The sequence below is a fragment of the Botryllus schlosseri genome, chromosome 2 (assembly GCF_051294905.1).
Source record: "Botryllus schlosseri isolate E-star chromosome 2, Bs_hap1, whole genome shotgun sequence".
Taxonomy (NCBI): Eukaryota; Metazoa; Chordata; class Ascidiacea; order Stolidobranchia; family Styelidae; genus Botryllus; species Botryllus schlosseri.
In genome coordinates, this window is record NC_137237.1 from 2,926,011 (window position 1) to 2,953,921 (window position 27,911).

A 27,911-nucleotide genomic window follows, 5' to 3' on the forward strand; every position below is an offset into this window, starting at 1 on the left:
ATTCCACGGATATACATCGGCGGATGTGTTCGCTCTTGTAGAACATCTCACTACGTATGAATCCGCTCTTGAGACGCTAGAAAAATAAGAACTTGACCTACTCCAGACACCTCTTAGCCACCTTCCGTCCGGAGCAAGGAGAATGCATCACAGATTTTTCGCTAAAATGCTCACTCTCGCTGAAGATTATATGTTCGCTGCTGTGAAAGCCGACGTGCATCAGAAGGAATAAGTTCGCGACGCCTTGACTCCTGACTTACGTTCGCCTACACTTCGTCTCAGATATTACTAGAGCACGGATGATATGACATTAAACAAAGCGGATAAGATAGCCGGATCTCTAGAGCGAGCTCAGCAATCTTCGTCTTCCTACGAGGTCATATCGATGCCCGTACCTACATCCGTGAGTGCAATGGGATCTGAACGAACGGCTAATGGTGATCAAGTCCAAATAACGACGGAGGGAACCGGCGAAGCTGCACTCGTCATGAAACCACACAAGATTCGTCAATATTGCGGCGGTCAACATTACCCTTTGCGCAAGGTCTGTCGCGCGAAAAACGCTGAGTGCTATAAATGTGGATATAAGGGCCATTTGAGTGCTTCTCAAAATCAGAAGATTGCTGCACCAGCGTTTGATTCTGATGAAGCCTTTCCTTTGGAAAGTGTAGTAACCGGCGGAGCTGGTGCCGTAACGTTTAATTAGGCCGAAGTGGCGAAACACGCTTCCCGATTGATTGGAGTACCGAAATCCCTCATTATTATCATTTTTATCATTATAGCATGATTGACTATAGAGGCGCTGGTCGACTCGGGGGCCTACAAATGCTTTATGAGACTGTCATTCGCTAATTGGCTCGCACACCCTCTGCATGGCGCAGAATCCACAAATACCCTGGCATCGAAGAATTCCACTTCTAAAGTATTGGAACACGTTGCTTCGTCATTCACAATACAGGATCAGAAATACAGCGAAACTCATTTCGGAGTCGTAAACAATTTGTGCGCGGATGTGATCTTAGGATTGGAGTTCCTCAAAACTCACAAAAACGTAATTTTCAAGTTCAACGGGCATCGAAGCGACTTGATCATCGGTGATTCTCACTGTTCCGTCGCTGCCGCTAAGATTACAGAGACGCCAAATATGTTCCACTTCGTTGATAGAAATGTATCTTATCGCTGTGAAATAACGAAATTATTGCTCCGATCAAAGAAGAGGTATCAAGATTACTGTAAGAAGATGTGATGGAGAAGTCCGTCTCTCCGAGGCGGGCTCAGGTTCTGGTAACGAAATATGAAAGCCATAAAAAGCGGTTAGTGATCGACTATTCTCGAACTATTAACAGATATAGGCCTACGCCCTTGGATATGTATCCGCTACCTAAAATCGAGCATATTGTGAATGAAGTCGCGAAAGGGACGGCATATAGCACCATCGATCTGAAATCCGCCTATCATCAGGTGTCGCTTTGCCCTTCCGATCGTCCTTTAACAGCTTACGAAGCTGACGGTAATTTATACCAATTTCGTCGATTGCCATTTGGTATAACAAATGGTGTCGCTGCTATCCAGCGATTCATAGACAAGTTTATCCAAAATCATAACTTGCAAAGACTTATTGCCTACCTGGACAATGTTAACTATTTATGGTAAAAATTGAAAAGAACACGATTAAGAGGTTGGAACGTTTTATGACTTCAGCCAAGGCTGACGGGTTGACGCTGAATGAAAAGAAATGTGTGTTATCTGTTGAAAAGTTATCGCTCCTGGGGTAGGCCTACCTTATTATTTCCCATAACAAAATTAAGCCTCATCCTTGCCATCTGAAACCTTCGATGAATGGGTCCATTGTCCATCCCTAACAATGCCAAAAGTTTAAAGCACTGTCGCTTATTATTCGAAATGGATACCTTCGTTTTCGGAAAAAGTGAAACCATCGACTCGAAACAATGAATTTCCGTTGACAACCGATGAACGCAAGGCTCTCAAATCGTTGAGTAATAGTCTTATATAGGTGCTTGCCTAAGTTGTATATATGACGACGAAACTTTCGATGTTGCCTGTGATGCGAGTCAAAATACAATATCGTTGAAAGAGGGGCCCTTGCTATTATTGAGGCCATACGAAAATGGGGTCACTAGCTTCACCGCAATAAGTTCCGCCTGGTTACGGATCCAAAAGCGTTGTCAATCATATTCAGCAAAACTCACGCCATTAAAATCAAAAATGCGGAATTTTCGGTGTAGAAACTCGAATTGATCGCCTTCAAGTGTGACATAATTCGGTGCCCTAGGACTGAGAATATTGTTCCAGATACATTTTCTCGTGTGTGCTGCTAGTTGCCAAATTCAGCCTTGTCTCTCCATCAGGTGCACGAAGCTCTTGCCCATCCCGGGGTACGATAGTTGCACCATTTTATTAGAGCGAAACACTTACCTTTCTCTGTAGATGAAGTCAGAAAGATCTGCGCTAACTGCAGAAAGTGCTCAGAAATCAAACCACGATTCTATAAATCCAATGTCCATCACCTTCTCCTCAAATCGACTAGGCAGTGGGAGAGAATAAGATTGATTTCTAAGGCCCTGTCGAAGGATCTCGAAAGTGTCTGCTCGTAATTGCTGACGAATACAGCAGATTTCCATTTGCCTATCCATGCCGAGATATTATACTTGATTGAGAGAGCGTGTCATCCAAATTGCAGCGATGTCTTATCGATATTGAGCTTTGGATGACACAAAATCGTCTCAAATTAAACAACGAGAAAACGGAACTCATCATTTTTGCTCCAACCAGACGCCCCATCGACCACAATGAATTCACCATCAGATTCGGACCAAACGCTATCCAAGCCAAGTCCTGCGTGCGCAACCTATGTATTCACTTTGACGACATGCTCTCAATGGAAAAACATATCGACAATACACCAAAGATCTGTTTCATGTATATCCACATGATCAGTCGAATCAGGAACTACCTATCTGAGGATGCATGCAAAGCCATAATACTATCGTTGGTGATATCACGGCTTGCCTATGGAAATGCTCTGCTTTTCGGGGTAAACTAAAATTGCACCGACAAGCTACAGAGGATCCAAAACATGGCGGCTCGTTTGGTAACTCGGTCAAGGAAGCGTGATCCTAGGGCAAATTTTTGTTGCACCAAAATCGCGAGAAAGTCGCACTTAATTTTAACATAAGTTGCAGTAAAAAGTTGCATTCATAGTTTTGTTGAATTAGTAGGGTATGAGATACTTTGAAGATTCTGTTGTATAACCTAGTTTCTGCAGAGCTGTCAAATTTGTTACTTTGCCATTTCACGGACATTCTGGCGAGACCGCCAAAAGTTATATTTTTTCCCGGTACACAGCAAGAAAATTATGCAATGCGGGAATAATTTTCCCAAAAAATTCAAACAACAGCATGGCGATACCTCGACCAAGAACAAGTCAAATAACTTACTCCAAACCCCTAGGTCTGCGAACTTGACCCAAGGCGTTGCAGAAAAACTCATTCTTGGCGACTTTAACAAAATCAATAGCCTGAATAAGGTGTCCCAGTGTAAATGTAGTTTTCGGCGGTCTCGCCTGGGCCTTCGTAAAATGGGGAACTCTCTCGAATTTAAACGACAGAATTACTAAATCGATCTATTTACATATTGTTCGGGCGCAGTCGTGCCTGGCAGGGGTAGTTTAACTTCTTGCTTGCAAGGCATTGTGTCATAGATAAGACAGTGAGATCACTGAGACGCAGCTAACCCATGATATAGCTCTTTGTTTTACAAATCAAAGAGAATAAAACCATACTAGAAATAGTTTACAGCATGTTTTTAAACCATTCCTTTACATTTTGACGCAATATTCGATAAAAGTTGCAGTGAAAATTGGTACGAAAAATAGGGAAAACCTGAAAAGTTGCAAAAGGTTGTTCTATAAAATCCCTCCGAACAGCTTAAAACATCACTGTACATAGATTTTTAGTATCTAGGAAGCTGTTCGAACTTCAGTAGTGTTCATACCGCCATACAACTATGAACTCGGTCTTTAACACATCTTGTTTACTTTTATATTTTAGTGCATTTTGTACAGCGCTCTAGTGTAATATACTGATATATTGTTATATTCGGCGCGCTCTGTAAATTATTATATTATTAATATTATAATATATTATATTATATTATATTGTATTATATTATATTATATTGTATTGTATTGTATTGTATTGTATTATATTATATTGTATTGTATTATATTATATTATATTATATTATAGTGAATCTGCTGAGTCGAGGTAAAATTGCCCCGCCCAGATAAAAATGCTACCGCCGAGAGTCGTTTACAGTCTTTCGCGTTGTAGGCCGTGGTATTAACCGACCACGCTAACTCGAATAATATTCTTCTCTTCGATAATATCGAGAGAAGAAGTGTTTCAGAGTCAAACCAAGCACTTGGCCGCGCTATACCTTGCTCAATGCTCATTTTCCACTACCGCGAGACGTAGGCGACTATAGCTGCTACGGATAAAATGCACCGTACGAAAACACATGGCAACAGCTATACCTGACCACCCACATAATTAGGGCCGAAAAGGCTCTTCATCAGAAAACGTTGGCCCTCCCATAGTTAGATAGATGTTTTTTACCAGTACCTATGAGCACATCCATCCTACTCAGTGTATGCAGAGAGTCCATGAAGCCCAGTGGTTCTCAACCTTGCCTCCAGCGCCCCCAAAGGGCGGTGGCGATTTTGAAGGGGGCGGAAACGCTCAGGGGGCGATATGGGGGGCGCTGAAGAAAAAATGACTTCGCAGTAGATGATGTGGTAGTGGGACATATCCGTAATGCGTATTCAGAGCAAATAATTAACATTCCACAAAACATGTCAAATCCCGAAATTTGTGGTCGCGTTACGCGACGATGTTTGCTACATACGTTTTCATAAATGTAGTGGGTTATTATAATTCATGTAAAACGCATTGTGCGCGCTTTTAGATCACCATTTTCCCGTTAAAACACTGCCGTCACGCTTGCTATGGTTATGTTCAACAAAATGTTTCGAATTAGGTATTATATCCCGCAGCGCACAGCGTGTGAAAATCGAAGAAGGAGGCACTGTATATCACGTTTGAGAGTGAGAGCCCCATGTACATAAAATAAGTTTTGAAGCTTTGTGCACGAAATGGATACTAAATACGCTTGTAATTGAGAGCTACAAAATTAAATCGTCAGAATATTTTTTCATCGTATCATAAAGCATGATACTATTTAGCGTTGTGGTTCACAATCTCACGTGAACGTTATATAATATAAGTTGCTTTGTTTGGAATACATTCATGTTAAAATTAATAACTGGGTACGGTAGTAAATTCAATGTTAGCAGATATATGCATCCCATTCTCACTTTCTCAGTTTACTGACGTAGGCCTACTCATAGTTACACAAAGCACTAAGACGAAATCCAATACCATTAATTTCTCCGTATTGCCAATCGCAGATGTGAATACGGGATGGTTCGGACTACAGGGTATGAGACCGTACCCGATTGTTGTTAAGACAACCTTATACCTTGATTTGACCCTGAATATACCACACACAATTATTATATGGTTTATTATAGTCGAATGGTCCTTGAGCGCGATTAAAGCGCGAAATATTTCCAATACCAAAGTCCCGAAAACATCGACTGGACTTTGACCTCTTACCAGGACCGAAACTGCTGCAACCCAAACCCCCAATCGGTGAGCTCGAAGGGTGTCCTAAATCATTTTGGTGAATGAACATAAATTACACATCATGTTTCGACGACTCCCCCACGAAAGAATACGTATAATTATAGAAAATAGAAATAGGCATTTCGGCGTCGGCCATTTCCACGCCACGATGCACAAAGACATATAAAGTTCTGAATAAATATGGCACTCCGAGAAGTGTTATAAAAAGATAGTCAGCGAGAGAACCTTAGCCGAAGAGGATCGCCCTTATGTTGACCGTAAACTTCCATGTAGGGTATATAAGTCTAATTGTCCATAGGTGCTTAAATCGCTCCTGCCGAAATATCATGTCGTTGCAATCTGCACCCCACAGGACAAATAACATCCACCAGAGAAAATTATTTGCCAGTGAAGAAATACTAATTTTGAATCGTGTGCTTACTTTAGTTTAATACGTAGATGCGTTTCAATATCTTTTGACTATATAGCGGACAAGAGGTAATAAAATGACAACATGTAACGAATTAATTGTATCAACGGGCACGCCCGAATATGTTCAATTATTAATTACGCGGCCTTCATCTTCCAATACAACAGCTCACTCAACGCTACTGGTAAATCTGATTACGTGGGCTGAGAGGATAAAAAGTTTATAGCGACATATATATGCAATTACCACCTATTCATTCATGCATTATAGTAAATTTTTGCGCCTAGTGCGACCAGGCCACACAAACTTTGCTGGCCATCAAAATCACGCGACGGGGTTCTTGCGGACGAAGCCCTCAGAAGGCTGGTTATCACGCTATGGGTGCGCAAGACAATCGTTTTTAGGGGGCTGACGAAGTGCTATTACGGCCCTCCCTCTTACCCATTGTCATTATTACAGTCCTTACAATATGAGGTGGGGGGCGCTGGAGCACGATAATTTTTGAAGGGGGACGCTGGAGGAAAAAAGGTTAAGAACCACTGATGTAGCCCAATCGCGCGAAGCACGGAAATTTTCTCTAATTCATGACCGATTCGGTCAATAATACTGGCAATTGCATATTATTGCTATATTTTTCATATCCTCTCAGAATTACCAGATTTCCGATAGAGCTGAGTGAGGTGTTGTCTTGGAAAATTTAGGGCACGCCATCAACAATTAAACATATTCGGGCGGGCCTGGTGGAAAAATTGTTTCGTTACATGTCATTAATTCGTGACCTACTGTCTGTTATATAGTGAATTATTATTATTATTGAAATCGCCCAAGCGTATTAAACTAAAAAACTCACACGCCCCCAAATTGATCGGCCTATTTCTTCACTGGAAAATAACTTTTCTCTGTTGGATGCCATTTGTCCTGTGGGGTACCGATTGCCAAGACATCGAAATTCGGCGCCGGCCATTCAGGTGCCTGTGGACAATCTGACACCTGTATATATCGAAGTTTTCGGTCAACAAAAGGCAGTCCTTTTCGGCCAAGGTTTTCTCGCTGCCTAATTTTTGACACACTTTCCGGATTACTTTGTTAGCCTAAACTTCGTCATGGGTTGGTGCGTCGTGTCACAGCAATGGCTGACGCCAAAATACCTACTCCTATAACTCATGCGTTTGTCTGTTCGTAGTATTCATGGTGTTTGTCGACTGCTATGGCCATTTACACCAGGCCAATTCTCTTTATTTCCAGGCTTTTATAAGACACCGCTGCGGATGAGATGGCAAGACGGGGCCTAGATAAACCTCCAGCACTTAGGTAGGAATTCTGGAGTCTACCTCGGTCGGACTCGAACCCACAACACATTGATGTTGCAGCTGTTGATTATACCATAACTCATGCGTATTTCCTGGAAGAAGGATAACCAATAATCAGGGCATTTTGTGACACCAAATCGGGCAGAGCGTGAAAATAAAATTGAAAAGTTCAATGAAGTTTCAACAAAAATACTCTTTAATTTATGTTCATTAACGAAATAACATTGGCCCCTTTCAAGCCCGGCCCCCTTCAATGGGGGAGTTTGGGGTGCGGCATTTACAGTCCTGCATAATATGAATGAACCGAAAACGAATGATCGTGCAAACTGCGCGATTTAGCGAGTAAGCTCGTACTTGTCGCTCGCATGTCGTCTAATGACACGGCTTGAACTTCACGTCAAAACGAACATGCTTCCAGACCTAATGTTACCTCACGAAATTATGAATCATTTTAAAATTTGATGTTTTATTTTCTTATCAATGGACAAGCCTTTAACATATTGCATCTTGAGATTGAGGTTTAAAATTATAATATTCCTGGCGGACCGGCAGGAAATTCGTCGCGGACCGGCGGTTGAGAACCACTGGACTAGAGTGCAGAACTGATTCACCTCTAGTCTCTATGTATGGTCAGTTGGTCACCATCTACAACAGTGGTTCTTAACCATTTTCCAGCGACGCCCCTTTCAAAAATTGTCTAAATCTGCCCCCCCCCCCTCCATATTTAGTTTAACGAAATATATTGTTAACGCCATTTTAATAGTGTTCAATGAGTAGTGTTATAAAACCTTACCTAATTCCCTGAAGTGAAAACCCGATAAGACCTTTGTGATTCGTGTGAATAACGATAAGAGAAATAAATCGTACGATGTTTTGGTGCATATGATCTCTCGTGGCTATAATATATATATACGAATGTAATACCACGTAAGACATTCAGTTCATTCATTCTATTTGATTTATAATTTGGACGTACTGTTACGCCGCTGTACGTTGAGCAATAAAGTTACAAGTCGTGGAGACAGAAACAAAACATTCGTCTGTGTGATCTTCGAATAGACGTGTGCTATAGACAGGCTTCGTGGTACATCAGCCAACGAGCCAATCCCCGGCGTGGGACGCCGGTCAGTCGAACAGAAAGATATACACAACGAATGCTACAAGTAACCTTCTGGAGTCAGATTACACACAAGTATAACATCTACAAAATATTCGCTCTGCGTTAAGAAAAAACAATAGGTAAGAGGTCGAAGCCCGGTAGGTTTTTTCGAGTTGGGACTTTACTGCTATTGGAAATATTTAGTGCTTGAATCGCGCTCGAGTACTCGAATAATTAACGCTATAATAACTGTATGCGTTATATTCGAAATCAAACCAAGGTTGTTAAAACAACTATCGGGTACGGGCCCATACCATTTAGTTCGAGCCCAATGTACACACCCCGAATCACCATTGTCATTGGCAATACGGTGAAGGTAATTGTATTGATTTTTGTTCTTATTGCTTTGTGTGACTGTATGTAGGCTATGTATAGAGTAGGGTTACCATATTTCTGTGACACAAATTCCGGACACTCTTTAGCGCCCACTAGAGGATTTTAAAATGAGTTTTGACGTCACACTAGCAAAGCTTTGCTCATAGACCAGAGGTGGTCACGATCAGGTTCAGGAGAATGTATGTGGCTGAATGTTGTGTAACCGGGACCGAAACCACATTTTTCAGACCCTTGCCACTCAAATAAACAATGATTTTGAGCCCACCATGGAGAAATCGATGCAACTACCGGGGGGGGGGAGGCTGGCTATATGAATCTGGTTTCTATATGCAAATGGTCGTTAAATTTTTTGAATGAATTCCATCAATAATATTGGTTGTTCCATGTATTACTATATGGTTACTACAGTTACTATACTCTCCGCCCGCGCCCACATGATCAGTGTTAGCGGTATAGTTGGTGGAGGAGGATGATGAGTTCGAAAATACAGGGAGCGTAATCGTACATCGTTAAGTCATGTTTATGTCCCACGGATAAGATTTTTTATCAGCCTTATGCCGGTGCGCACCACGGAGCGTTATAAACACCTCACATCCAGTGGTTTCCAACCTTTTATGGTCACTACTCCATCTCCAATTTGAAAACATTCCGTCGCGCGGATCAAAATTTGAGGAGCTGATTACTAAAAGAAGTCAGCACCTTTGCCCCGACTTACTCACGGGCTATTTTGGAAGCTGATTACGTTCGACATATTCGCGAAACCCAGAATAAAGGCAAACGACCGCCAACTTTGGAACCACTATATATCATTGAATAAAGCATTTAAACGGCCTTAACGATCTCTAGGAATATACCGTTCTCCTATAATTGCGATTACAATTAGGCTTATTCCAGTAAATGAAGGTTGTTTTCATTTATATTTTATTGCACTTTTTGCGACGGTGTTAGTCCCCATATTAAAATCAATGAGTGTGATAGTGAATCGCGCGCAGCGCGAAGGAAAATATCATGCATCAGCATAAATATTCCCAAAAATAATATTTTCATGTTAATTTACGAAAAAATTGTGGGGCCACGTCAAGTCTTCAAAATTCCGGACATTTGGCATATTTTAGAAATTCCTCCCGGACGCTAGTTTGAACAATTAAATTCCGGACATGTCCGGGAAATTCCGGACGTATGGCAACCCTAGTATAGAGGAGAGGGTGCTTCTCGCCAAACTGTGGCCTTTTGCAACATGCCTGTTTACTCGTGGAACTATATATGTCCCTCGTGGACAATATAACAAAGTCTAACAGTGATTGTACCGTCTAAGGACATTTCAATAGCAAGCTAAACGAAAGTGGAATATTGTGTCCATGTGCTTTGTGTGACCAGTAAGTCAACTGAGACTCTGATAGAGATCCTAGCTCACACTGAATTTGTCACCGCACCCAGTTATTAGCTTTAATATGAATGCATTCCAAACAAAGCAATCCATGTTATATAACGTTCATGTGACGTTGTGGCTTGTCGGTCGGTCACTCACAACGCTATAAAAGTATCCTCCTTTATGATACGATGAATAAATATTCCGAAGTTATAATTTTGTAACTCTCATATACATTATACAAGTTTATATGTAGTTAATAATTTTCGTCGAACATCATGTCTTCTTTACTTTCATTCAGTGTGCATTAGGGTTATGACTAAAAAAAAATTCGCCTGTAGCAGGAATTGATGAGCATTTTGGTATGGATTAAAAAAATTATAATTAATTTGTTCAAATCGAAAAAAATGTCCCGCACAAACCAACTTCAATTTTCGACACTGGTCCAAATATAGAAAAAATTTACAATTTAAAGGTATTCTTTGCTACAAATTTAATCTTCATATATATGTCCTTTTGTACTTCTGGTAAAGTTCATCCATCAATTTGACTTCTCTTTCTGTTATTATGTTAGTGCCAGGGACATCTACAACGGAAATATCCGACTTCCAATGGGATTTTAAGGCACTTTATCGCTGGAGGACATTCGAGCGCAAAAATAGCAGCAAATAATATTTGGTATACTCTATAGAGCCCGATCGATATTGGATTTTTGGGTCGATACCGATAAAACCGATATCTCACACCTTGACCGAGAACCCCAATACATTCAGCCGATATTCAAAAGAAGTTGGATATACATAAGCACATTTTCAAAGCTTCAGAGCATTTATTTGAACATCTTTACAGCCATTGTTATATTTGAACATGAAGTAATTAGAAAGGCTACATCTGGACACCTGTTAAGTGTAAGCTTGTGACATATATCAATATTCTCAATCTAGCAGTCAAAGATTATAGTTTTCTGATTTCCTACCGCCATGTTGTGATGTCACGAGAATTGCCGATAATTTTTCAGCTTCAATGGCTGATACCGATAATTCTGTCGAAGTGTGATATCGTCCCGATATTATCGGCGAACCGATAAACGGTCGGGCTCCAGTATATTCCATCTATAGACATCTGGTTAGAATACCAGGCTTCCTGACACGCATTTGCGAGGAATAAGCATGATATCTCAAGAGTTACTCTCCATCTGGGGACTTGGAAGTACGGAATTATAGCCCTTGAACTTCATCTCGCATTGCGTAGAGATGGAAGTTTATGTCATTTGATTAGTGCTAATCTACTATTTTCTCTGATAGAGCGGCATGCTCTGCACAGCACATAGATAAACTTAAAATCATCCCTCCATCCTCGGTTTTCTAATATTTTCATTTGAAATCCTGGCTTGATGGATTGTACCAAGTTTTCGTAGTATTTTACCATATCATCTCCAAATTTGTAGCTGAGAGTTGGATTTGTTGAGGATGTTGGATTGAAGAACTCTGATATATGCTTTAGGAATCGATAATATTATGTTGGCAACCAATGTATTGTGGTTTATGAAAACCCTTGCTCATCACTGCAATTTGCAGTTTCACAACAACGCCATTCCGCCGCCCAGTATCAACAGATGCTGAGTCAAATATGATATGACATTTTCAAATTTTCATCATATTCCTCTAATCGGTTTTCTAGACCGCTGAAAATATGTTGAGTTGTTCTACTTTCGCCTTTTCGAACAACCAGTTCGATTTGTGTCAGACAAATTGAAATTATACGATCTATACAGTCTACATCTAAAATCGAAATTAATAATTATTTATTAATTATTTAATTTTGACTGTAAGCAAGAAAACGACAGGAATAATTCAATATGAGCGATCAAAATTTACCAAAATACTATTTTAAATCTTCGCAATTGGAATTGAGTCAGTTAAATTCAAATCAGTCGGTATATATATTATATGGTCTGTATCTACAAAAAAGCCTATCCTTCATACCGTGAAAACTGGAAAATTTATGTGCGGGAGGTTTTTGTTTATTCAGTCTTAACTTTTGGTAATTTTGCAATCAGGACACAAGAGCTCATCGTTTGTGACTACAGGCCACACAAAATTTTGAATTTTTTTTCTAGTCATAACCCTAGTGTGCATGCCTCCTCTTTACATCGCCTAGGCCAAGGTGGGTGTCTGATTCCATAGACAAATCCAAGTCGCTTCGACATCTTCCTGTTTATTCATTGTATCGCATTTTTGTGGTGTATTGAACTGATAAAATTGCTAATAAACCAATGATGATGATGATGAAAGCTCCTTTAATGCACTAAGGGCTCTCATTCTAAAAAGTGTATCTAGTATCTGTCTTCGATTTCGACACGCTGTGCGCTGCAGGAAACATTTTGTAGAAAATATCCCGAGCTAGCGTGACGGAAGTGTTTTAACATAGTATAGGCAGGGTTGTAATGACTCGAGTCATGACTCGTCTCGAGTCCGACTGGAGTCACGATTTTCTGATGAATCGACTTGACTCGAGTCATTTTCTCAAAATACGGAAATGACTCGACTCGATTCAATCTGTGTATTGACTCGACTTGGCCTCGAGTCATTGCGCATGATTCGAACCAAGTCATATGACTCGATACCCAAACGGCCAAAACCGACATTTCATTGTAATTCCGAAGAATCACGCTATTGGGGTTTCATCAGTTGGTATACTGGTACTTGAAAATGCGACCAGAAACTGCACAAAGTGAGGAGAATTAGTGTGGTATAAATTCGAACCATTCGATTTCACCAAACAGGGTTATAAAGAGTGGGTTATACACTTTAACTGAAAACTGAGCAGTCAACACAATGACTTGGACTTGGACTCGAGTCATAATACCATGACTCGGAATCGACCGTCTTCTCACTGAGTTGGACTCGGACTTGACTCGGGGGTGAATTGAAAATGACTGGACTTGACTCGAGTCAAAACTATAAAAGGGAGATTGAATTGTGACTCGGAACCTGGTGACTTATTGGTTACAACCCTGAGTGTAGGCTACCTAAAAGTACGCGCAATTAATTTTACATGAATTATAATAAATCACGGCTTTCACGGAAACATGTTGCAAGGATTGTCGGTGTATATTTCGCGTGACGAACAATTTAGAGATTTGGCAGATTTTGTCGAATGATAATTTGCAACGAGAACTCAGGGATTTATAGAACTGTTATTCTACTATAGGCTATAATCATATCTTCCCACTGCATAATCTACTGTGAAGTCATTTTTATTTAGCGCCCACCATACCGCCTCCATGAGCCCGGAGTCCCCATATCGCTCCCTGAGCGTTTCCGCTCCCTTCAAAATCCTAATCACCCCCTGGGTGGCGCTGGAGGCAAGGTTAAGAAACAATGAATCTACACAGTCCAAAGCAGTGATTACCAACCGCGACTCTCAGAGCCGCATGCAGCTCCAGTAGCCTTTTTGCGGCTCTGATTGACCGCTAAATATGCCACAAAAGTATAATGGACGGGAGTTTTTGTTTGTGGAATGAATGGTTGGATATAGGTAATTGCTGTATATGAATGCTAGACTGAGGAAAATTATGTCTAAAGCCGTCCAAGGTCGCTTCTGAAACCGGGAAAACTATTCTTGCAGACTAGCATCAAACGCATGGATGAATACGCGCCAGACAGGGATATATCCTGAGTTGTGCTGGTCATAGAATTTTCTATATCGTCTCTGAGAATAGTAAATTTCGACACAATTTGACTATAACATCAAAATAACGGCTCATACTCAAGTGTAAATTGCAATTAGTGCAATATTATTTAGCGTATAATCCACCGCAAACTTGTGCATTAAGGGCTGGAATGTATAAAAGTCATCACATAACGACATAATAGTATGTTGTAGTAATGATATGCATTATCAGTTTATTTCAATGTATAGCACTCGCCAATCTGCGTCTATCAATGCTAAAATGACCGATATAAAATCGATATAAGTCTATGTGCTGCTTTTGAATTAGCTGGAAGGTGAGATTCAGAGGTAGGCTATAGCTACCATTGATGGGTGGATAGTGCTTTTCGAGACTCCGAATCCCTCCGACCACTTAAGTCTCTGAGGAAAACTCCCTCCGACTCCGAAGAGCTCAATCCCAGACTCCGAGATACTCCGGTGAATATCGTCAAGTATCCGAAACAGTGGCAAGCATGGTACCAGAGTTGGATCAATTGTAATTTGTAATTTAGCTGAATGTAATTAATTACATTTTTCATGGAATTGTAATTGTAATTGAAGCATTTCTATTTTGTGTAATTGTAATTGTAATTGTAATTTGATCAAAATTTTGCTCAATTACAATCTGAATTATATTTTCACGGAAACCTGACAATCACAACATAAAATAATCATTTATTCGTCGCACCAGTGAAAATCCGGTACGAATCTAGCATAGGTAAATCTCTGATGACTTCTACAACAAATTTCCGAAACGTTTACAACCAGAAATCAACAGTACACTATGCGATATTTAGCACTGAAGCAGGTGCGCGAGAAAGTAACTTGCTAACCAATTTGTTGTTGCTATGCGTATCTAGTCACGTGATCGAAGTCCTGCAAAAGGCCTATTACATTTCATCATCCTGACCCAGCTCTGAGTAGCCTAATCGTTTGATTACATTTCATTGACTGTCCTGTAGCCTATTCGCTGTTAGTCGCTTAAACCTTTGGTTCTTAACAGTCGCTTGAAACATTTTTCTGTGCTTGTAGTTCTCAGTACTCATGATTAGGAATAGTTCGAATACGTTCGAGTTTTTTCAATTAAAGGATATTCTACATATCAGGAATGAAACATGAATAGCTTGAGACTGTTGCTAATTACGTCGCCGCGGTTTTCAAAGAACACCTCTTTACTGAATCAATTACCTGTTTAAAAGTAATTGTAATTGTAATTATGATTGTAATAATTACATGTTTAACAGTAATTGTAATTGTAATTGTAATTTGATATTTTTAGCATTGAGTAATTGTAATTGTAATTGAATTAAAATATTGTAATTGATCCAACTCTGCATGGTACATGGTACACATGGTACAACATGGTACACATGGTACAACATGGTACATGTGATAATATGACAGTATTGTTTACTCTCCAGTCCCCAATTGCAGTGCAGATGGCTGATTTTTATGCACTTGGCAATCATTTTTGCATGTTACCCGTCATATTACAACTTTACAAGGTGTCAACTGTCTCTGTTTTGGTTTGTAATCATAATCAATAGTGCATTCTGGTCACAGCCATCCAAAGATGTCGGAGACAAAAGTTAGAATACCCCGAAAAAATATCTGTAGTAAACTCCGACTCCGCTCCGACTGTCACAAAATCGGCAAAACTCCGCTCCGAATCAACTCCGACTCCGCTCCGATGCTCATCACTGATAGCTACCTTTAAATTTTCGTTTTAAGCTGACATTACTCGAGTGTTATCATGCGGCTTCTGAAGTTTGGAATGCGGCCCGACATCCAAAAAGGTTGGGAACCCCTGGTCCAGTGGTTCTCAACCGGTGTGCCGCGGCACACTAGTGTGCCAATTGGACTGCTCAGGTGTGCCGCGAGCAAATGTGGTAAACTATGTCGAAGTATAAGAAAAATCCAAATTTTGATTGTGTCATTGTCGATTTTTTTATTGAATTTACCCGATCAAGACACGCGATGCACAATACGATGCAGTGAACAGATATAAGGATGTCGAGGCGACCGTATCTCAATCTGACATCCCCATTAGGTCATGGATTGGGTCTTTCTCTGGGCTTCATATTGTAAAGACGCTCTGAGCACAGCAACGTATAGGGGCGGAGAATCTAATAAATCTGCTATTCTTCGTAACTTGCTACTGCACTGCCATGAATCAAACTGGGGCCTCCACCGCCAATGGGGGTGATACGCTAGTTTGCCCACGCATAGTAGCATTTAGAACGGTGATAACTAAACTCGGGCAATTGTACCGTGATATTGAGGTGTGGCTGAAGGTGCTCACCTTATACTTGTCACCCCCATCAGAAACGGATGCAGAACAGGGACATGCCGCAGGTTGATGATCTTTTTCTGTTTCTATTTGCAGTCGTATTCTTGCCATGTCTTTGTAATCGATGATCATTTTACACCATACCGATATTACTTATTTTGATTCCTGAGATGCCAACTTATAGCACGGCCCCCCACTTTTTGTAAGACACTGTTTTCGCGCATCGGAGGACGAGTAGCAGCCTACATAAACCTCCAACACCTAGGAAGGCATTCTCACCATCGAGAAATGAACTCATTGGAAGTGATGTTCACGTTTACAAATTATAATTACCAACATAGCCATTCACATTGCGATTGTTAGGTACCGTGCCAGCACTGGAGGTAAAATGTAGGCTCAGGGCGCAGAGTTATGTTGCAGGCGACAAATTCGAGAATTGAGAATAAAGTTATTAAAATTATAATCAGTTACAAATTTCTCCGCCGCGGAGGTTTATTATTCCGGTTTGTTGGAACTGCAATTCATCTGCGGGTGGCTGCCAGCAACACTATTGAGGTATACTATCCCCACAGGTGCCATTACACGATTTGCGTGGAAATGCGTTTGGCATAATACACTTCTACGCATCGGTATCGGTTAGTGGCGATCGCGACTGGACTCTTCGATGCGACGGTTAATTACATCGACAATGCGTTAGTGGACGGACCTTATTGTCAAGCCAATCTCATCAAATTAAGCTCAACCTGAAGTTTAAACGAGATCTCAGCAGGCCAGTTGTTATGTGGTAAGCGGATAATTCAAAACCTCGCACGGAAGCGGAGAAAGTTATTCTTCCGGCTTGCAATAAAATTGTAAGAAATGTTTGGGAAGAATTGTAAACGATTCCCATGTCTAATGATACCATTCGCATACGTATTTGTGAGATGTCCGCTGAGATAAAAGAAAACTCAAGCATTGAAAAGCCTATTTGAGTGCTCCTAAAAGGTAGAAGTACTTCGTCAGTGACCAGTGACCACCTCTGTAAGACTATGGTTGCGGCTATACGCATTCTGGTAGTTTGCCTGTGCCGTAAGCCAAAAGAGTTCAGAACCACTGTGCTAGTGTGCCGCGAACTTTTTTTCGTTTTCAAAGTGTGCCGCGAGGTCAAAAAGGTTGAGAACCACTGCCCTGGTCCGTAGCAGGGATATCTAAAGTTTTAGAAATCCCTGGTCCGTAGTCTACAGTCCACGCCCACAGATACGCCCTATAACATCAACCATTCACTTCATCGCCTGGCGAGATGAGAGAAAAGCTAACTCATCCGTGTAGAAAAAACACTTTGGTAATACATGACTCTGCTATGAGACATCCGGGGTACTCGCCGCCATTGCTCTTACAGACAGACGCTGGTAAGATGGTTGACTTTTTAGCTGTTGTGTTGCTTGTTCTTTCATTCCTATAACAGCAACAGTAGACAAGCTTCAGGCAGGAGTAGTACATGTTTATGCGTCTGAAGTCCAGCCATGGAACTGCCATCCCCCTTATCAAGATTAGAGAACGAATCAGAAATGAAGTCTCTACCTACAGCTGCCAGCTACATATGTAATATTGGGATTCTCTTCGAGGCTGGTAGTCGACTATAAGTTCATTCTCTGAAGGAAGGGAAATATGTAAAATGCTGGTATTTATTTGGTGCTTTTCCATTGACTGCTTCAGAATGAGAGATATTTTTGAAGGTGTACCAAGAAAGTGGAAGTGTAATATCCCTCTCCATATTGTTAACTTTCTCGGAGTATTATTCGGCCGAGAAGGTTGTTGTTTTAGTATACAATACATGATATTTCGACATCTGCGGTCATTTCACATCAGGCTTCTATTCATATTGATTATTCCCGAGCTGCCGACTTATAGCATGACGCTATTTCATTCTAGGCGTTTGTAAGACACCGCTTTTATGATCGAATGGCGGTTAAGAATGCGTCGCTTGATCCCAATCCGATAGTATTATACCTTCGGATATCCTTATGCACTATTCAAACAGATAACACGATGGTGTCAAGGCAGTGGAATCCAAGACCTGCGAAAAAGGAACTCTTTTAGGTCCACCCTCTCTACACCCCGAAATCAAATTTCACATGGGTTGAAACATTGAGAAGCAGTGGTGAACCTGGTAAACATACTCCCGAACTCCAATCCCCAGTGGAAAGTTTGCTCGCGATGTAAATAACTGTATATGCGGGAACTTATTTCAGAAACATACTAGACGTGCTTGCGTTATGAATTGATATAAATTTCATAGGGTACAATCTATTTCGCACTTGTCAAGGAAACAACTACGCGTGCTTGCTGTCGTTGCCTCGTGACTATATGTCATTTATTTCGTGCGGCAGGCAAGGCTTTCGTCATAACTTTTAAAATAAAATATACCAAGATATCGCACTCATCTCAGTTAGTGACTTGACTTATTCTGATTTACTCCTCGTGTTGTCGTTTGAACGGTGAGAAATACCAGTATCAATCGTCAGTGGCGATAGGATTAATTTGCAGGGTTATTACTTGACTTTCATTTACTGATACACATGAATAAGCATGAATAAGCGTTAACCTAATTGATACCGAAATTTTCTTGATGCTATCATATCATTAATAGATTTGAAAGGCCTATAATTTAGCGTTAAATAAAGCATAGACGAAGACGACATGACTACGGCAGTAGTAGCGGTTTATGATGCCATCCCGAAGCAACCGGACGTGTCTGTCATCCTTGAGAACGAAAGCGTTGGCGTAAAGTAAGTATCCTTATTTTAGAACCTTGCGCTAAAACGCATCTTAGGGATTTTAGGCGTTGTTTGGCTCCCATATTTGGTTATGGTTAGGTTGATTTGATGAGGTGAGGATGTTACAACGTATTCTGCGTCTTTTGCTGAACGACGGAAGTGTTGCATGCAATTACGATCCACCCCCGATCGATCGATCGACAAGTTCCACATGAAATTGTAGGTACCATCCCCAAATGCATGCATCATCGATCCAGAAATTCACGCACTTCGCTCGAAACTTATCGTAATGAGTTCGCTATGCTCTGAGATAAGGAATTCTCGTGTATAGTGCTCCTGGGTCCAGGCAATATATTATTATTGTTATGCGGTATTAGAGAGGCGCGCGACGCCATTGTTTGCCGTCTTTCGGCCTGGTCCTTGAAAGTATCGGCGCAAGCTCTTACGAATCCCATCAACGCAAACAGCGACCGTGTCAATAAGAAGATTAGTATACGGAAATTAAACTTGCGGCGTACAAGGAGCTTCTGTACGGCTATCAAGATATTTCGATTCGATCACGTCACAAATTATGTCAAGTATCCGTTCGAGAACCTATTTCAAATTTCACACCTGATGAGAGGACTTGTTATGCGTGCGATCCTCGCTGACTTGCTGTAACACCTTCCCGAGTTCGGCAAAATTCGTGCTATCTCTAGTTTGATCCGATTTACAATGAGCAGTGGCACACATGGATGAAATCGGTCTCGTGTTACCGACGCTTAGTTAGGTTAGTCGTTAGTAGTAAATCAATCTCACTTCATAGCGCATCCCGACCTCCTTGGCTGGTCCAAATGAGGAAAACATGACTGCTGCAGTAAGCAATGCCGACACGTCGAGAGATGGCCTGTGAGCCATGAACAGTAAGTGGGACTCGTATGATGTAGATTACCTTCCCTACGACTACATGATAAGTAGCACACGGATTCCTCCCGCACTAGAATCTTGAAAAGCGGGAGTATCTTAACGGATTTTACTTTCGATGCCGTGTGCAAATTTAGCGAATGTTTTGTCTTGGTGACCTTGATCAGCGATATGCTACACTCCTAAGGGAAATAATGTGTATTCATACCCAAAAGGTGGTAGACGAAAATAGAACCTCTAATACTTCAGGATGTGTGTGTTTCAATTTGATTATTGCACGATTTGAGCAAATCAACATTATCAATCGGCGTTTGTCTTTCTCTGTAAATATCCAGTATATAGCTTCTAGTTCTTTTCGGAATATATGGTTCTGATTTATTAATTATTTATTTAACGCACTGTTATAAAATCATATGTCCCTACGTTCCTTCGTAAACCATTTATGCTTGTTAGAATTTATCAACCATCATTCGGATTAAGTTAAGATGTTGTTTCATTTATACTGTGGTATAATTCTGATGTAGGTTCTGTTTTCGTGTAACAACTTGTAGGTGTGAATACCATACACGCTTTTTTTGCTAAGAGTGTACTAGTATTACCTAACTAGTTAACTTGTTCTACACAGTCCATCGCCTGTGGTGATGGCTATATTTCCTTCATACGATATTGAATACGTCGTGGCGTATTCATAGGCAATGTTGGCCTAGTAACCATCGTCGTCACACTCACGCCGCTCGTGTATTAAGACTCCGGCTTCTGTGTTGGCAGGGCGGATATGCGTGAGGAGGCGTACAAGCTTTGCAAGGAGTACCTCAAGGGCCGCTGGGAAACGATCCCGAAACGGGAATTCCAGATATCTGTGCTAGGGTAATTTTTTGATACAATTCTGCATTGAGTGTATGCTAAATTTAAACGAATTTCGATTTCAAATATAGCGGAGGACTGACGAACAAACTGTATGTGTGCCGAATACCACCCTCTACTGAAGATTCGGTTGAGAATAGTCCGACAATTGTGGTGCTGAGAATATACGGAATCATTATCCAGGTGATGTGATCATCCGGTATGTTTTGTGGCCAGTTGATGCAATGGAATCTTTGTCGTTGTAGGACTTTGCTGCTCAAATACAGGAGAGCGTCGTGTTCTCTATCTTATCAGAACGGAAAATCGGGCCTCGGCTGTACGCTGTGTTTCCCGGCGGACGACTGGAGGAGTATATCCAGGTGAGAAGCTTTAGTTTCTATCTCCTTTCCGCAATCCTTCAACTCACTTAAAGGGGCACTGCGCTCTAAAAATGATGTGGTCTCAAATTGAAGGGCAAAACGAAAGAAAAATTTTGGCCGCAGCCGTTTTCTTGAGAACGCCACCGTAATGGCGCTGTAATGTATTGAAATTTCCAGAGTTGCAGCACGCTCCAGCAGTCACGCAGAGATCGAACTTTTTATAGTTGTCAGCCGATGTTATGAAGGAAATAGAATACACTAGGCCCGATTTTTACATAAATCTCATGACTGGACATCTTCTGTTGAACGCGGTATCTAAACCACCTTGGCGTGTACGACATATTTCCTTCATAACATCGGCTGACAACTATATAAAGTTCGATCTCTGCGTGACTGCTGGAGCGTGCTGCAACTCTGGAAATTTCAATACATTACAGCTCCATTACGGTGGCGTTCTGAAGAGAACGGCTTGGGCCAACATTTTTCTTTCGTTTTGCCCTTTAATTTGAGACCTCATCATTTTTAGAGCGCAGTGCCCCTTTAAATACTCACTTATGTAACTTGAAAATGTAGATTTTATGGACGGTTCGCATTCGAAATTTCATGATGCATCTTGGAGACTAACGCAAAATGACTATACAAATATACATCATGACGGTATGATATAGTCATCCATTACTGTGATGGCGACATCACGAGGTTTTCGCGAAGATTTTGCGAATAAAAGTGATGCAATCTTATGAAAAAACTACGTCCAACTTCTCAAAATCTATAGTATACAAAGTTTTTAATCAACAATCCCAAACTTTTGTGGTTTTGCCCAAAACGTAGACGTGTAAGTAGCCTAAAATAATAACTTGAGTAAGTTGCGAAGGTAGGAAATCATATTTGACTCTTCGAAAGATTGTAGAAGAATTTCGTTACTGACCACCAGTGAATAGACCCGAATCAAACCATATGCCACTGCCCGCAATTCTGTTCATCGGTGTGGTTTTGAGATGGTTTACAGAGATTTGAACAGGCTTTTTCTTCCTTCACCAAGTGTCAAACGTTGTCCACGCAAGATCTTCCGGATCCTTACCTGTCTCGATGCGTCGCCAAGCGACTGGCCAGCTATCACATGATGACAATGCCAGTTAATAAACAACCAGACACTGTTATGAACAAGCTGCAATTGTAAGTACACAGTTGTGGACTTGAGGTAATACAATGTCTTTTGATCATCGCCGGCGCGATATCTCGTGATTGAAAGGCCGATTTTATGAGATATAAACTAGCCGCTTACAGTTGGTAGCAAACACAGCACGTCCAGTCATAGACTCGTGATATTAATTACACGTTAGAACAGCAGATGGTGCTACTGACTGTAGCGGACTTGGGCAACTAGATAATTAGACCAATTAGAGCGAAATGCCGATAATGTCATTCTGATCTAATTTTTGGAATGTTTCTATGCTTATGCTCTCTTATAGTCTTATTTCTGATTTTCCTGAAATGCTACAGGCGAACTGTATAGTGCGAAACGCGCCAAGCTTGCTGCACAGACATTTGCCATTCTCATGCTTGAATGAACTCTGAATTGATACGAACTGAACTTGAATAAATTTCGAAGCTTTCACGAATACAGTAATTGTAATCTAATATTGAATAATGCTGTCTAGCTATAATTCTAATTCTATTTTTTGGCGTGGTAGTTCATATTTCAGACCTCGTCTGCATTGTTTGAGTGATGATGTTCCTATACATTCAAATCATTGTAATTCTAATGTAACATGTAAAAGCTGCAAATTTTCTAGTTGTCCAACTCTGGTCTATATAGATAGATATGTACTAATGTTGCGGTGGTCAGTTAGTGTCAAAATAGGTGTCAGCAAATGTAAGTGAGAATTGGACATGTACGTGGGTGAAAAATTGGCGTTGTTTTTTCTAGATTGCCTCCATGTGGTTAAGTGTGCATCAGGTAAACTGCAATTTACCGTACCCAATTGTGTTTTCCGACCCTTGCAATTCGTGAAATGAGTCAGATCGGGGCCTACGATACTTGAGTATCGTAGGCCCCGGTTAGATGCAGCAATCCTTATGGAGATATATCCCAGGGTGTAGTGGATTCTCTGTTTGCGTCTACCACCGTTTTTTGCCGTCTTGAGTGCACGAAAACAGCCCACTACAACCCTACAGACAGGCCTGTAGGATATATCTTTAAAATAGTCGATTTATTTGAATCATTTACGCATATTGGAAGGGTGGGACAGCACAGTTTGGACCTGGAAGTGTGGTTTACCTGGTTTGCATCATAGGCTAGGGTGAAAATCGTCGAAACAACCGACTTTCGTTTACTGTGTATAAAGATAAAAGTTGAAATCATATTTGTCGCTACGTTCCATACTTGCTCAAATTTCCCGTGTACTGTGTATTTTGTGCAATGTTAGGTTGACTACACGTCCCGTGTTGCTTGTTAGGTACCACGATAACCTGCGCAATCTACACTTCGACGACCACGAAAAGCACTCCCTCTTCATGAGATTCTTGCAATATGATATCAGTGGCGAAATAGAATTCCTCAAGTGAGTATCGATTGTGGTCGCGCAGTGCGCCGTCTAAAACTTATTTTCCCTTTACAGACGGTTGATTCACGATAGCAACGCTCCCGTGGTTTTCTGTCACAACGACCTTCAAGAAGGGAATTTGCTGAAAGCCTGCGGACCGGCGGTCAAGGGCAATCCAATCCAATTAATCGACTTCGAGTACAGCTGCTATAATTACAGGTGTCTAGACTGTAGACTTTTTTTATCATCTTCATCTTTATATTTAAATATACCAATACACCAATGCACCACACGATTGCGATACAATGAAAAGATATAGGGATGCCGAAACGACTTGGAGTAGTCTTTCAATCAGACACCCACCTTGGCCTACGCCCTACACTGCCTGCGGCATGTAAATAAAGAGGCATGCACAATTGTACCATGAATTCGAGTTTGTCCAAATGCGATTGTTAAATTGTATATTGAGGTTTTGTACCTCCAAGAACCTCTTCAATTGTGAATATGTACCGTGAAAAGTCGTCATTCTCAGCACGGAATATTTGTCATTATTAATACCACTATTATATTGGCAAGCGAATATATGTTTAAGGCTATTGCTGCTTCCAGGAAGCCCACTACTTTAAACGTTGCCACGCAGATGAAGTACGATAGAATGTATTTTTGGGAATTATGAAACTAGCGTAGAGGCTACTAGCTGTTCCAAATATTCTGTGTACAGTGTGTACACGGTACACTACGCAGTTAGGTCATGCGAGATTGGGAATGATTGATCTCATTCGGAATTTCGCCGCTCATTGTTGACCCTCCTCTGGGCTACTTAACTGTGTTTCGCAACACCAACGGGTTGTGGGTTCGAGTCCGACCGAGGTCGACTCCAGAATTCCTACCTTAATGTTGGAGGTTTATATAGGCTCCTCCTCGCCATCTCATCCACGTTAGCGGTGTCTTACAAAAGCCCAGAAGTGCACCCTGCTACATGTCGGCAGTTGTGGAATCAAAAATAAGAAATATCGGCCAGGTGTGAATGACCAATGACCATTGCAGTCGACAAACACCATGGACAGTTGGACACCATAAACAACAACAACTTTGTTTCGCCATGATACAAGTCGGTAAATACGGAATCAAAATAATGAATTTCGGCCAGGTGAATAATGAGTAATGACCAATGTAGTCGAAACACCGTGTATGTCAAACAGTAACAACCACTGTGTTTCGCAAAGGACTCGTTACAAAAGTGAAGAATTTGCTTTAAGCCCGTTATAACTCTCATGAAATAATTTACAGTCATGCAAATGTAATAGGCTACCAAATCCGATAAAAGCAAAAAGTTTTTATTGTTCTGTTAGTCACAACTAGTAGGAGAATTGACATTTTTCCTGCTTGTCAGTTCATTAACTCTTGGTTCTAAAGTGGTGACTGGTGAGATTGAGTCGAAGGCAGTGATGAAGATTTCAACTTGTCGTACAGATGCGAAATCTATTCTTTACAAATTCCATGTTTGAAATGCTGACTTGCAGCTGTAAGTAGGCCCAAACATAGTGAGAATTCGCACTGATAATTTGCGAAGAGCAGGAAATATATTTTAGAATCATTCCGTTGGTCCGATGCAGCACTGTAAAGGTCCGCATTCGGACCGGCATTTGAGTAACCTTGTGTACGTAACACTGCCGAATACTCCAATAAATGCATAATTGTACATCGATTGTAATCTCATCGATTACCTTGCGTAAACTTTTACGATTGCTTACGATTTTCAATTTTCTTTAGGGGCTTCGACATTGGAAATCATTTTTGTGAGTGGACGCTGGATTACAGCTACTCGAAATGGCCGTTCTTCACGCACAAGCCAGAAAACTATCCCACGAAAACGCAGCAGGTTGGTAAACTTGTTTACCTACTGCCAGTTCACTCGCTACTTGGAAGGCAACGGGTATAACCGCCAATTTCCGCTTTGCAGGAGAACTTTGTGCAATCATACTTACGAGGCGTGACCAAATTATCGGGCGTTACGGGTGCGAAATGGAAAATGGACTGCGTAATCAGAGAGGCGAACAGGTTCGTCGGCTTGCGAAATAACTGTTCTCGAAACCCTTAGCGTCATTTTGTTTCGTTTTCAGATTCGCCCTTCTCTCGCACTTGTTCTGGTCTCTGTGGTCTGTCATGCAAGCAAAAATGTCAGATATTTCCTTCGGCTACATGGTAAGCATAAAGTGGGCGTTCTTATAGGCGCGGCAGGAAGCTAATAACATTTGCAAAGCTCCTTAGTTTTTACTGTGCAGTAGAGAACAATGTATATGGTAAACATTCTCCGATTTGAAACGACCCACCGTGTACATGACCATTTTATCTCAATAAAAGTCCCTCTAATATCGCCTCGGCTTGGTCCTGTGTAACAAGTGTGGTTATGATCGTAGTTAATGTACCTCGGCGTTTTTCGTGCCCATAAATGCAGGCCTGTATTCGGTATAGTACCTGTATTCCCTGGTTTCGTTGTCGGTCACGATGTATGATAGTGATACCGTGGTTAATGACGTACATTGTACGAAGTAAATGCGACATTTTCATGTGGTATACGGCTATATATAGACTTGAAGAGGCTCTTGGAGGCACAGGAATTTAGTATACAATTGAATATTATACTCATTGAAGTAACCAAGAATATTTTCGGCTGGCACTCGTTATGGGTAATCATCAGCAACGATTGAAATCTCGAACGAACGAGACGAACAGATTATTGACTGGTTGCTAACGATTCCCCTGAGGTCCGACCCTGGCGAGTGTCAATCGATAATATTCTGGTTTATTTCGACTATATATACGCACTTGATCACAAAACGAAAACGGTATTTCATGTAGTCATGGATTTTGCAATTCCAAACGCCTTGGATGTCTACTGAGTCATATATATATGTGATCTCGTGATTTGTGTCAAGTGCAGGCTTACTGATATCATCGAATTCCAAATATAGTTCATTTAGCTGTGCCGATGCGATGCTTCATAGTATGCGTCTGTTGTTTCAGGAATATGCACTTGTTCGAATGGAAGCTTACCACGAATTGAAGAATAGAATTGAATGATTCTCCTTCGCTATTGCAAGATGATGATGAATGACTCTGTTTTCAAACGCAAAGAGACGAACACCGAACTTTTCCGTACGCTAAACTTAGTAGGCCTATCGCCCATCTTTCTCAATAATGGCAAATTCGATGGGAATGGAATGTTATTCAAGTTTACCATACTCGACTTCGTCGTATCGATAAGGAATTTAATATGTGCGAATAGTGTGTGCCTGTAGTTTTCTCTCAGTATTGATCAGCTTGGTTTTATTGTACAAAGAGTTGCTTTTGGCAATGACACCTTTCGTAAAACGGCATGATTGATTTTGAATGCCTTCCTGCTCCCTCGGTTTTGAATGAACTATCGTATGCCGTCTTCAACAGCTGCTTGCAGAGAATGCGGACTTTATTTGCTTCTTCGACAAGCAGCTGCTTGCAGAGGACGTAGAATATTCGCCTGTCTACCGTCAATCTTCCGTGCTTTCGCTTATGGTTACCAAGCATATTGTACTTCTGAATGTTTCTTGATAACTTCTCGGTCCAAGTGGGCCTAGTGTGATAAATCTTAACGCTTACATGTATTTTTTCACTATACTTCTTCAATACATTACCTTGCTTATCTTTTCGCAAAGATAGGGGTATCGCGGTATTGCGATATGGGCAGGAACGGGCGCACAAAATGACAGATTTGCCGATCGCGCATTAAACTCGTGTCTTGATGTAAACCAACGGGCACACCTAGATAACCTGAAAATTTGTCTGCGCAGGTTCCTTGGATTGGTCCTTAATCGGGCATTTCTCTGGGCTTTTTGTAAAGATATTGTGAGCACAGCGATGAGAATCTCAGTAAACCTCCGTCGCTACGAAACTTTGCTACTGCCAAGATTCAATCCGGGTCCTACACCGTCAATGGTGGTGGTACGCTAGCTCGCCTAGCATTTGAGATGGTGATAACTAAGGCGAAAAGCGTCACTCATCTTTTCATCAATAATAATAGTAATAACTAAACATAAGGTCATCAATTGGGCCGTGATGTTGAGGTTTTGATCTTTTTTCAAATCACCCTCATCAATACCGGGGGTTCAACATGGTGATGACGCAGGATGA

General features: G+C 41.1%; 1 protein-coding gene across 3 annotated transcripts; it reads left to right on the forward strand.

The window, feature by feature from the left end:
* The first annotated feature begins 18,908 nt into the window (after window positions 1-18,908).
* Window positions 18,909-27,423, forward strand: LOC145433015 (choline kinase alpha-like). Of its 3 annotated transcripts, XM_080309885.1 has the most exons (12): window positions 18,935-19,081; window positions 19,875-19,971; window positions 20,741-20,839; window positions 20,908-21,019; window positions 21,082-21,195; window positions 22,238-22,371; window positions 23,655-23,759; window positions 23,817-23,960; window positions 25,515-25,623; window positions 25,705-25,802; window positions 25,865-25,946; window positions 26,769-27,423. In XM_080309885.1, the coding sequence occupies exons 3-12, from the start codon at window positions 20,748-20,750 to the stop codon at window positions 26,823-26,825; spliced, it is 1,047 nt and encodes a 348-aa protein (XP_080166011.1). In that variant the 5' UTR covers window positions 18,935-19,081; window positions 19,875-19,971; window positions 20,741-20,747; the 3' UTR covers window positions 26,826-27,423. The 3 variants fall into 3 exon arrangements, with proteins under 3 accessions (XP_080166010.1, XP_080166011.1, XP_080166012.1); XM_080309884.1 differs by lacking the exon at window positions 19,875-19,971 and having other exon boundaries at window positions 18,909-19,081; XM_080309886.1 differs by lacking the exon at window positions 18,935-19,081 and having other exon boundaries at window positions 19,873-19,971.
* Window positions 27,424-27,911: the final 488 nt, after the last annotated feature.

What these genes read in the sequence shown, in the direction of transcription:
- LOC145433015 (XM_080309884.1), top strand. Translation starts at nt 18,993, where the DNA reads ATGACTACGGCAGTAGTAGCGGTTTATGATGCCATCCCGAAGCAACCG. An exon ending in GGCGAAATAGAATTCCTCAA is followed by an intron (nt 23,760 to 23,816) that starts GTGAGTATCGAT and finishes TTCCCTTTACAG; the next exon opens with ACGGTTGATTCACGATAGCA. An exon ending in ATCCCACGAAAACGCAGCAG is followed by an intron (nt 25,624 to 25,704) that starts GTTGGTAAACTT and finishes TCCGCTTTGCAG; the next exon opens with GAGAACTTTGTGCAATCATA.